The 12,432-nt window shown below is 42.8% G+C and overlaps 1 protein-coding gene across 1 annotated transcript in view; it reads left to right on the top strand.

The window, feature by feature from the left end:
- Nucleotides 1-12,432, top strand: part of LOC149081243 (atrial natriuretic peptide receptor 1-like) — a 64,897-nt gene that overhangs the window by 35,232 nt on the left and 17,233 nt on the right. The window contains exons 4-10 of the mRNA XM_089238074.1: nt 4,901-5,030; nt 5,317-5,409; nt 6,172-6,249; nt 6,861-6,965; nt 7,053-7,124; nt 9,013-9,181; nt 12,067-12,231. Of these exons, the coding sequence (XP_089094200.1) occupies nt 4,901-5,030; nt 5,317-5,409; nt 6,172-6,249; nt 6,861-6,965; nt 7,053-7,124; nt 9,013-9,181; nt 12,067-12,231 (812 nt within the window). The remainder of the gene's footprint in view (nt 1-4,900; nt 5,031-5,316; nt 5,410-6,171; nt 6,250-6,860; nt 6,966-7,052; nt 7,125-9,012; nt 9,182-12,066; nt 12,232-12,432) is intronic.

Below are 12,432 nucleotides of genomic sequence, written 5' to 3'. Positions count from 1 at the left end.
AGAACATTTTTCATTTCAATTTTAAGAAATATTAATCATTTTATGTTTTTAAACATTCATTGCTCTAGTGTGAACCACCCCACGGTACTGCACAAACCAATATTAGAACTAATATTGTTTTATTTTCAAATTCTGTATGAAAAAATATAAACAGGGTGAACATGACACGTTCTGCCGAACGGGGGGGGGGGGGGTGACAGAAGAGCTCAACAGGAATACGAAACGCCCTACCAACCCTGTCCAATCATGAACCGTTTTCGGGTTATGGAGGATAATCAATTATGGTGGGAAAAAATGCGTCAAGTATGAAAAAAACAAAACAAATTCGTGAAGTTTCTGAGAGACCTACACAAAAAAACTAAGCACATACTTGGAAAGAGCAGAAAGAATTCTGTATGGTGACACCGATTTCATGGCAAGCTACAAGCACTAAAAGATTGGCGAAGTTAAAAATCTGATTGTCGCCAAAGTTTTTCAATTCTGCAAACACCCTTCTAGCTACAATCGGTCAAGTTCGCCGAAAACTTGCACCATTGCACCAGCTCCCGAAGAACCCACAGTAAAACTCTACGATGGTCTAGCGCAGGGGAAATTTAGCCTTTTGTTTGCAATACATCATTGAAATCTGCGTTCGTCGAAGTTATTTTAGTAGGTTTTGGCGACAATTCGATTTTTCACTTCAATCCCTCGGCGCATTGAAGCTCGCCATTAAATATAGGCATCCTGAAGGTAGAGGTAATGTCTACCTATAGAAATAACAATCATTATTTCATGTGGTGTTAATTAAACAATGATTCAGTTTAATTGATGAATAGCAAGAACAATCATTATTTTATTCTGTTTTTCACGACGATTATTTTTGTATGGGGGGGGGGGGGTTGGTATGACATTTCACTGGCGAACCATTGATCCTAGAGGTATACTTACAATTAGAAAAAGTTTCCAAATAACGAGTAGTACTCAGATATGCTATTCGTGTTGCAAGGGGTTTTAATATAGTTATTTTAAAGTAAAAATGTTAAATTTCTATACGGACACCCTGTGCTGAAGAACTCAATTACAAAGTTGTTGCCCTGTCTCTCTTCTGATGCCAACAAAAAAAAATTCCACGTTTCTAAGTGCAATATTCACTGAGATATTCGAATTCGAAAAACGGAAGGAATTTGGGGGAAAAAACATCATTAAATGCGGAAAAAACTGTTTTACCAGCATTTAACGTCGGTTTCCCCCCCCCCCCAAATTTCGTCCGTTTTTCGAATTCGAATATCGCATTTAGAAACATGGAATTTTTCTTTGTTGGCATCAGCAGAGCAGGGCAACAACTTTCTAGTTGGTTTTTCAAGCGCAAGGTGTCCGTATAAAAAATTGACACTTTTATTTTAACAACTATACAAAACCCCATGCAACATGAATGGCATATCCGAATACTGTACGTTATTTGAATGGTTTTTCTAATTGCTAGTATGTATACCTCTAAAATGAACGTTTCACCAGTAATAATGCCATAACCCCCCTCCGTGTTTCCCTTGTTCGTGATGAACCTTATTTGAATACACTATCGATAGACATTGTTAATAAGCATCGTTGCTGCAAAAATGATCTGAGGAGCGATTGAAGTAAAAAAAAAAGATAACATTGTTAAGAGAGAATTTGCTGCGCTAAAAGGAATTGTTGGCATCGTTTTCTATCTATTACTTAATAAGAAACTGTTGAATTTTCAGACTTTCCGCGTCGCATTCGTTTTCTGACGTTATTATTTCTCCGATTTATTAGAATATTCTGGAAATGCACAAGAGCGACTTCATTTCCATGAATTTACATGATAAAGGGTCGGCGCTGAAGAAACATAAATATGTATTTATAAATATGAATATGTTTTAGAAATTCGGTATTACAACATACATATAGGATAAATAAGTTTGTGTAAGGATACTCAGAAGCTCTGGGGCTCGGCGCGGAACTGTTTGCCCAATCAAATTAACTTGCGGCGATACACGATCTCCAGCAACGAGCCAGCAAAGCATACGTGATCAACCCATCACCCGCGGGCAAAGCGTGGCCCTCAGAGTCATCTGGTGCGACCCAAGGAAGAGTGATCAAATCACTTAACTGGCCCCGTGGCAAATTATCTATATCAATTCATTGGCTCACGAAGCATTTCCAGATTCATTTAAACTGCCAACGGCACATATACAGGTGTCACTCGAGTGACCCCCAAACACAATTCCACATCACCTGAGCGTCCCGAGGCACTCACCTCCAGTTCACTAAATTGGCGCGCGATGCATTAGCGGATTTCTTATGTGGTTGGCTGGCCGGCACATTTGCAGATCGCTCGAGCGGCCAACGGCACGCTTCCTGGTCATTTGAGTAGCTCGCGGCGCACTTGCAGATCACTTAAACGTGGCCCAATGCAATTTTACTCATCACTTTGGTGGCTCTTGGCACATTTTCAGATCACTTAAATTGCCCTCGACACATTTGCAGATCACTCAAGTGACCCACGGCATATTTCCAGATGACTCAAGTGGCCCACGGCCTGATTTCAGATCACCTGATTGAATCGCGGCACGTTTCTAAATAACTCACGGAGCCCACAACCCGATTTCAGAATACCCGAGTAACTCGCAGCACATTTCCATATGGCTCAAGTCGCCAATTAAATGTAACCTGTGTGGTTCACGGCACATTTCCAGATGGCTCAATTGACCCGCGGCACACTTTCAGAACACCTGAGTGCTTGGCGGCACATTTCTAGATAACACAAGTGGCCCGCGACACGTTTCCAAACCAATCAAATGACCCACACTTCCCAAAAGGTTGAGCACCCTAGCTGTAAAGGGGGTCACCCGTGAACGAAATCGGATGGTGTTGGGGGGTTCTTAGTGTCCAAACATTCATGCATCCACTGTTCGGCTCAATTTCATAAAAGAAACGGATTGTGAGTCACATAGACCGGGATTTATCGATTGAATTGCGCCTGTAAAGCTCCATTGAGTTGATTCACTGCAATGATAGCAATTGTGCAAAGAAGCTACACATTAGGCGTAAATCGTTCATTTGCATAATCGATTCTCAACTCGCCCCACAACCCTAGAGATATCACCATACGGCAATTCATTACCGTTTCAACCCCCCCCCCTAACAGCCTGGAAACGGCCATTTTTACAGATGCTTATCTTGCTAGTGGTGCTACTACCCGCCTCGTGAACATTCCTCTGCGAAATTTCTAACGAACTTGTGCATGTCGGAACGTATTGCGTGAGTGTGTGAAAAAATGCATAGCCCTGACGTATTTATGTTTTAGGAGTTGTGCCCGCTTCTTTTTTTTTTTCTTCCTGGTGCTGCCATCTGTGTTCCGCATTTTGGAGTAAAGATGGTAAATGCTTGAATTTTCATGTCAGAGGGATGATGAAGAGGGACAATCGGCAATTGATTGCGGAATGGCACGGGTCTGCCGGTATTTGTGACGACGCGATTTTCCTTTTCCATTGGCAGGGAAAACGCCTGCCCACAAACCTATGTGTCTATGTGTGCGAGCGTGTATAGCACACATGCTCAATCCATGGCCCGCGGAGTCATCTGATGTGGCCCGAGACCGCAAACGTAATTTTGCGAAAAGGAAATAAGTGGCACATTTCCAGATCAATTAAGTTACCCGCGGCATATTTAGAGATCACCACGACACAGTTCCAGAGTAATTGAGTGACCCGCGGCACAGTTTCAGATCACCCAAGTGTCTCCCTGCACATCGGCAGATTACTAAAGTGCCCTGTGGTACATTAACAGATATGTACGTGCCACATTTACTTACTCAAGCTGCTCGCGGCACATTTAAAGCTCACTCGAGGGACCAGCGGCACGTTCTCAGATCAGTTAAGGCAGAGGCGCCAATATAAAGAAAACATTGGGGGGGGGGGTTGAAAGTTGCCAGTCGTCCCGTATGTGCGGGACTCGAACACGTACGCAGGAGAGGGACGATTACATTGCATTGTATATTCTATATATATTATTGGAGGGGCTGAGGTTCCTTCCAAAATTTATTACAGGGGCTCGGCTCCTCCCTCCCTCCCTCAAAGGTTCCGGCCCCTACGACTTGAAAGACACGCGACACAGTTCCAGATAACTCGAAATGGCCTACGTCATATGTACAGCTCACTCAAGTGACCCGCGGCACATCTTCAGAATTAAGTGGCCCTTGACACGTTTTCAAATCAGTGAAACATTCCGCGCTCTCGAACTGGTTGAGCACCTTTGAAGTAGAGCCATGTATACAGGGTGTGCAAAAAGTCCGTAGAAACTTTAAAAGTTTATGAAAACCGGAAAAATAACAGAAATAAAGAAGTGTTTGTAGGGTTGGCGTCGTTAGGCCACAGGAATATTTTAAGACGGGGGGGGGGGGACTCAAAAACAGCCGATAGGTGGCGCTGACGTACACAAGTCCAAGAAAATATACGCAAATAACGAACAGAATGCAGAGTGCAGCAGGTCCACATACACGGCTTACAACGGTGAACTGGTTGGGGATTAGGAGCGCAAGTTCTTATAACCGTCTCATTTGCATCCGAAGTCGCTCGTACCAGCACCGCCACCTATCGGCTGGTTTTTTTCCGTCTTAGAAAAAAAAATTCCCGTGACCTAGTGATGCTAACCCTGTAAACCGTTTTTTTTGTTTCGGTTATTTTCCCGGTTTTCATGAATTTTTAAAGTTTCTACGGACTTTTTGCCCACCCTGTACATGCACGCAATTGCACAGGCCTAACGGAACAGCCGGTTTTCTGTGATTTCTCAGCTTCGAGGCGTGATCGTGATCTGTGAGAAAAAGATTGTACTACAGCGTTGAAAAAATGATACAAACACATGAGTTAATCATGTGCTGTAAATGTTATTATTTTTGCAGGCATATGTCACTGGAATCAAAACTAGGCGACCTCTGGTGGAAGGTCAGGTGGGAGGAAGTGACCATCATCGACTTCAGGCATTCCAAGTCTCTGGGCAGTGTGCGGGTCCGTCACTCGGATGAAGCGAAGGCACGTTTTTTTTTTTTAATATTCTAATTTACTTTACCTTGCCGTCCGCCAACCCCGGCCTATCGCCATGACAACTATGTCAATGTATCGTATACAGGGTGTCTTAATTCGGCCTTTATCTCATCAACCGTGCGTCGTAGAATTATGTGGTTGGTCCCGTAACTAGGCGTAATGATGAGGGGATAAAGGCCGCATTGGTACTTACGAGACATCCCTGTATATACTGATTTCATGTTCTTTTAAGGTATTACAATCGAATTTTCTCTCTCTCTCTCTCCGTTCATAGCTCAGCAACAGAACGACGTCGAACGTGTCGACATCGATTCTCAGCACCATCGATGTGGCGCCGATAGATGGGGCGTTGATAGGAGTCTACAAGGTGCGTAATATATCTATGCTCACGGTGTTTTTTTAGCTGTTTGATTTTAATGGCCATTCATTGCACGTTACTGGGAATCGCGATGGACTGGCATCGTGATGATCGGGATCCGGAAAATTCACCTCCGACATTTCGTACGAGATATTTCACCCCGGATATTTCGACTCGACATTTCGCCAAGTAAGTGAGTGACCGTATGAGGGATCAAATGATTGATTGAGTTACTGTATGAATGACTGAGTGAGTATGTGATTGAGCGACCAAGTAAGTAGTGAGTAGGTGAGTTACCGACCTAGTGAGTGCTCGTATGAAAAACTCACCCACTTGCTAACCAACTCACTAATTACTCATCCACTCAAACGATCACTCACTTACTTATACGGTCACTCATCCATTCACTTAGCCTAATCCAGAGCGAAACGTCCTCGGGGTGAAATGGTCGGAGGCGAATTTTCAGGATCCCATCACCCTCACCCTCGTGGGTAGGAATGCCCTTCACATTGCTCCAAAATTATGAAGGGGGACCCATGTGTTAATTAGCCCCCCCCCCCGACTGTTGTCTTTGTAGATGTGTTCAGCTTGTGCTATCTTCCATTTCTCAATTCAGAAATGAACTCGTAATGTTCAAATTAATCGAGGTCGCTAGTTTAAGAAATTCTCGCCAAAAAGCTGACGGCAGACCGATAAGCTAGGAAAGCGGAAGGGAGTTGTAACGATTTGGAGTTCTTTTAGAAGATAATAGTTCTTGTTTGTCTTTTGAAGGGAGCGAAAGTTGTCGTCAAGCCGCTGAACATGAGCAAATTGATGATCAACAGAGATGTTCTCATAGAACTCAAAATGGTGAGTAGTACGTAGTACACAGTAAGTATTGCGAGTGTGTGTGTGTGTACTGCTTAGAAAAAAAACCGAAAATATATTCCTACGTCGCTAGGTTGTGCTCTCTTCTCAAGCTCAGATCCAGAGGAAGGGCGATGGGGGCGATCGCCCCAGACCTGAATAATATAAGAGAAATTTGTCTGTCCCATAAAATATCTCATGATCTAATGTACCTTCACAATAAGTCGCAGATTCATTTAAAGTAGTTAATTACACGTATTCACAAGCAGAGATTTGACTAAACACGCTAAACAGAGAGCCCCTGACAGACGGCTTCTCAAACGTACACAGGAGTTTGTGTGTACGTTTGCTCTTCTCCCTCAACTACTGTTTCGTTTTGTGTGTGTGTCGGGCACTTATAGTGAAAACTATCCATTATAACGTGCAAAGCATCCGTTTTAACGTGCAACCTATCAGTTTTAATGTGCAAAGCATCCGTTTTAAAATGCAACCTATCCATTTTAAAGTGCAAAGCATGCATTTCAAAGTGCAAACTATCTGTTTTATATTGCAGAACATGTAAACTAAAGTGCAGTTAATTCCATCCCCCTTTTTTTACAATAATTTCTTTACAGATGAAGGACTTGACGCACGAGAACTTGGTTCGATTCGTCGGCATCTGCCCCGATGCGCCAAACATCTCGATCCTGTCCGAACTATGCCATCGGGGCACTTTGCAGGTGATGAAATTGGATCTTCAACTCGAAAATAGTTATAATGATAATCATTATGTTATTAATTACTGCATGTGGATATTATTTTTGCAGGATTTCCTTCAGAACGACTCGGTGAAGATCGACTGGGTCTTCAAGTGCTCAATGTTATCTGACATCGTCGAGGTAAATTAGTTGATTACTTCAATTAATCAATAATTACAGAGTTCTAAACTCATTATTACCTGTAACAATTGATCAAGTGTATTTTTTATGATAATCAATAATCTAACAACATTATGAGAATAGTACTTTCATTTCAAATATTGCATCAAATCGCTGTTTATTTGAAAGCTAGATGGCCACATCTACCTTTTACTTACGCAAACGCTCCGTATTAAGCAAGCGAATACTTTTTCTTAAAATAATACTTCAAGCAACAAAAGCTTCAAAAAGTATCGCAAGGAAAAACGTCTAGTTTTAACAGTATTTTCCACCAACAATGATTTCTCAAGACGGTATTGCAGAAGAAAACCTAGTTTTGACAATAACAACACGTAACAATGCTTTATTCACAGTATTGCAAGCAGCAATTTCGGCAATGAACGGTATTTCACGTAAGAGAGATTAGTTCCAACAATGCTTCTTTAAACAATTTTCCAACAGCCATGTTCAGTTCCAACAATACTTATATCTCACAATACTTCAAGAAACTATGTGTTTTCTCCTCAACATTTGAAGCAACAATGTTTTCACAAATAATGTTTGAAGAAACAATGATACTGCAGCAAAGAACAATGCTTCATTCAAACAGTACTTCAAAAGCCATACTGCTTCATTCAAACAATACGTCCCGCAACAACGCTGGTTTTTAAACAATGCTTCAAGCAAAAGGTTTTTCCAACAATGTTGCTAAGAAAATTATGTAGAGTCATTATTTATCATGTATTATGTCATCTTTCACCTGCAAATAGTCATTAACACATCTCCCTGTAAATCTCGCCAAATTGACGACAAAGTTGGCGAATTTAGCAATCACTCCGATGATTTGGCGATCATGATGATCGCCAAGGAATCTTTCCAGAATGTTCCCGACTTTTCTGGGAGTGGAAACATGGGCAGTTTGTTGAGTTTTTGACGACGAGATCCCTTGGATGTGAGAGAAGACGCTCTTTGTTTAGCGTGTTTAGTCAAATCGCTGCTTATGAGTACGTACGAGTAAAAATAGCTGTTCTATAAAATACAGTGAAACCTGTCTTAAACGGTAAAAAAACCATGTATCAAAATACAGTCTGTTCAATTATTAGTGCTTTGATCTGCACCTTTATAAAACGGAAATCTGTCTTTAACGGAATATTATATCACGTTTCGTACAGGTTTCACTGTAAATCTGTGTTGTCCTTCAAATTGCTTCGTGCTTTGCCATCTCGAGTGGAATACTCGGAACAATACTTTACACAAAACTGCAGTTTTTGCAAACAATATACTTCCATCGAAAATGCTATTTTTTCAAACGATATTTCCATCAACCGAGCTATTTTAAGACAATACTTCACGCAAAAATGCTATTTTCAAACAATACTGTAACAATACAAATCAAACAATACTTCACGCAAAAATGCTATTTTCAAACAATACTGTAACAATACAAATCAAACAATACTGTAACAATACAAATCAAACAATACTGTAACAATACAAATCAAACAATACTGTAACAATACAAATCAAACAATACTGTAACAATACAAATCAAACAATTCACACAATACAAATCAACAGATCACTTTTAAGACAAAACTTCCATCATTACAGATCTTTTTCATGCAACAATGCTATTTTTAAACAATACTTTCATTAACAGAGCTCTTTTAAGACAATGCTTCACGCAACAATGCTCTTCGAAGTGGCTTTGATGGCTTCATTTTCCCTACATTACCTGAAATCAAAGTTGATCAAAAACTTTTTTTACAAATACGTGATTGGTCGGGTTTGGTGACGTCGCTCAAGGCAATGAACGCGATTGGTTGATTTGATTGATCTTAATTCATATCATTGGTTTTTATATTCCAAGGGCCTATTGTTCATTCATTCGAGTCCAATGGAGGTGCACGGCCGCCTTTGCTCGACCAACTGCGTCATCGACAGCCGATTCGTCGTCAAATTGGCCGATTACGACCTGAGAGCCGTCCACGAACAGATACTTGACGACATCGACGACGACAGAGAGAAACTCAATCCTAGTAAAATGACTCACTTTTTTATTCTACCAATGTTGCATGTACTGGCCATTTTGGACATTAATTGTCGCATTAGCGTAACATCAGAATATGAGCAATGTCAGCACAAATCACGGATTGGCTGGCCAAACCCAGAAGAACTGTAGCTTTCCGTATACTTCGAATTTCGACTTGATACACGAAGTGATCGGTGGCCCAGACTTTGTACATTAGCCATGACGATGATAAGTGACAACGGCGCGAGTGTGGACCGTGCACGATCTATCACCATAGAGCAGTTATTCTTGACCAGGGAGGAGGTCCACGGACAAAGTCCGTCTTAAGAGCATCATGGGTCCTCGGGACAAATGATTTTTCTGAGGCCCCACCTCGTTAATTCTAAAAAATTTCAACCAGATTTCATTTTAGGGGCTATTTTCTTGAGGCCCCCCGGGCTTTGCCTGGGTGGGCCCATGCGTCAAGACGGCACTGCCACTGACTTCTCCGGAAGCCTTCGAGGGTTTGTTAGTCTGGATGGAAAAACAATCAACTGTTTTAATATTAACACTTTTATAATAAGTAGATATTATTCTGAAAAAGGTCCACAGCCATTTTTTTTCATTGTTAAAAAGGTGTCCACGGTATTCACTTTATCGATACAGGGAGTCAGCGACTTTTATTTTATTGATACAAACCGGTCCGCGTGGGCTACACTTTATCGATACAAAGGGTCAGCGTCTTTTATTTCTCCGATAGAGGAGCTCCGCGTCCTCCATTTTATCGATACAAGGGATCCGTTCTTCACTTCATAGGTACAAAGGGTCCACGGCTTTCACTTTGTTGGTGTAAGGGGTCCACGGCTTTCACTTTGTTGGTGTAAGGGGTCCACGGCTTTCACTTTGTTGGTGTAAGGGGTCCATGGCCTTCACGTCATTGGTACAAAGGGTCCGCGGCCTTCACTTTGTTGGTGCAAGGGGTCCGCGGCCTTCACTTTGTTGGTGCAAGGGGTCCGCGGCCTTCACTTTGTTGGTGCAAGGGGTCCGCGGCCTTCACTTTGTTGGTGCAAGGGGTCCGCGGCCTTCACTTTGTTGGTGCAAGGGGTCCGCGGCCTTCACTTTGTTGGTGCAAGGGGTCCGCGGCCTTCACTTTGTTGGTGTAAGGGGTCCGCGGTTTTCAATCTTTAGGTGCAAGGGCTTCTTGCTCCATTGAAAGCAAAAAGTTAAGAATCCCTGCCGTGCAGACAAATGGTGTTGCATACTTTACGCGAAATCCGATCCCATAGAATTGAAGTTTGAATTGATACGTCACGTGACAATTCGAGCCGAATGCATCAAGACCGTTTTGAGGCATTCTCGCGAAATCTCGTGAAACGAGAAGCGCTCAATAAAGCTTTTGTCGTTATACCCCCCATCATATACGCAGAATCTCGCATCTGTCACATCCCATCATGGCTACGCGGAATACTTTTGGCTTATAAATATGGGAAAATCGGATCGCGGGAGTCAAAACAAGATTATTCGTCTCGACCCGGATATCGTATCGGGCAGCAAAAAGACATAAAAATCTCATTGGACCCGAAGAGAAGTTTTCGTGCGGCATTTCTAGCCATCGATGGGATGCCTGCCATCCATCATAGCAGTTTCCTCTTCTGGTTGATGGATTGGATTCGCCTTGATCCGATTAGGTAGCCATCTCGGTGGCTATTGGCGATGCCTCTGTAGTGATAGACTCGGGTTCTACACGGTTGGTGACGTCGGATCACGCTACTCTAGGGTGCAGAGTGGTTGGCAGTTCACGACCTCTCTTCCGTGCCTGAGGGGGTCCGAACGTTCCGGTGCAATAGGTGCAGCTTTATAGCTTTCTGATCTTCTGATCTGATCTTTTGTTTATAGCTTACAGGCGTGGATCCAGGGCGATGTGTCGGTAGGGGTGACTTATTATGTGTGTTCGTTAGGTCATCCCGTATTTTATGGGACAGATGAATTTTAACCATTTTATTCGGTTCTTGAGAAGGGTGATCGTCCCTATTGTGCCCCTCTCCGGATCCGCGCCTGAGTGGAGGCACACATCTTCAACTGCGAGTGAACCTGAGTCAGACATCTTCAGCTGCCTAATTAAGCCAAGGCATAAATCTTCAGCTGCGAACGGAGAAAGACATAAATCTTCAGCTGCAAAAAAAAAAAAAAAAAGAGCAGAAAAAAGCACGGATCCAGGGTGATGCTACCAGAGAGACATGGCTCGATCCCATGGACGTCCCAAGGGCATCAAGACTGACTCTTAGGCCGTGCGAACCAGTGTGACCGCACGGGGAGCTCTAGTAGGGGGGTGCCAAATCCAAGTCGAAAGGGTGGAAAAAAAGGCTTTGTCGACAAAAAAAAACATGGTCGGGATGCTAAACTTAGGTCCCGGAGTGGAGAGGGCCACTCCGGGACCTTTTCATCGAGTCACCCGTGCAGAGATCCCCCCGGAAAAAGTGATTTTGTCTGAGGCCCCTACGTGGCTAGAAATGCTTGGCTACATGTTTACTCTAGGAAATTTCAACCAGATCTCATTTTGACAAGATCTCGACGTATGTCACACTTATTTTTTAGGGCATTTTGTCCCAAGGACGTTTCACCCTTGGCACTTTTCACCCCCGGAGGTTTCGCCCTGAGTGAGTAATGAGTGAACTTTCGCACGGAAGTTTTATGTTGCTAGTCTAATTTTTATGTTAAACTTTTTGGCTTTTCAGAGGGCGAAACGGCAGTAGAGTTGTCCTAAGGGGAGGCGAGGGGGTGAGCGCGAGGTCACACAAACACGTCGCATGTCTGGGTGTTTTTTAGCTTCCTGAGTAAGTGATATTTGACACAACACTGGTCTCTTGTGAATCGGCTTTCAGAAAAAGGGGGTTTGTTTCATCTTTCTTTCAGGGAGTCTCTTCTGGTGCGCACCAGAGCACTTGAGGGAAGTTCACCCGCTCAAGTTCAGCTCTAAGAAAGGTGACGTCTACAGCTTCGCCATCGTCCTCAAAGAACTCCTCACCAGATCCGACCCTTTCGATGAAGGGAACCAAACCAGATGCATCGAACCCGAAGGTAATTTAACGTTCGTACTTTCGCCATTCCTCCAACTACAAGGTGGCGCCACAAGGTAGTTGATTCTCAGCCCCGCATCGAAAGCATGACTGTATGAATAAATGTATTTTATTCGGCGGAGTAATAAAATATATATCGAATTCGGTAATGTCGTCAAAATCACATGGGTGTATCTATTAATCAAACTAAATAATTAGTTCT

Source organism: Pholcus phalangioides, unplaced genomic scaffold (genome assembly GCF_987345545.1).
Source record: "Pholcus phalangioides strain wild (caught in Gottingen) unplaced genomic scaffold, Ppha-v1.0 ptg000010l_1, whole genome shotgun sequence".
Taxonomy (NCBI): domain Eukaryota; kingdom Metazoa; phylum Arthropoda; class Arachnida; order Araneae; family Pholcidae; genus Pholcus; species Pholcus phalangioides.
The sequence above is the reverse complement of the archived record's forward strand: the minus strand, read 5'-3'. Positions and strand labels throughout refer to the sequence as shown.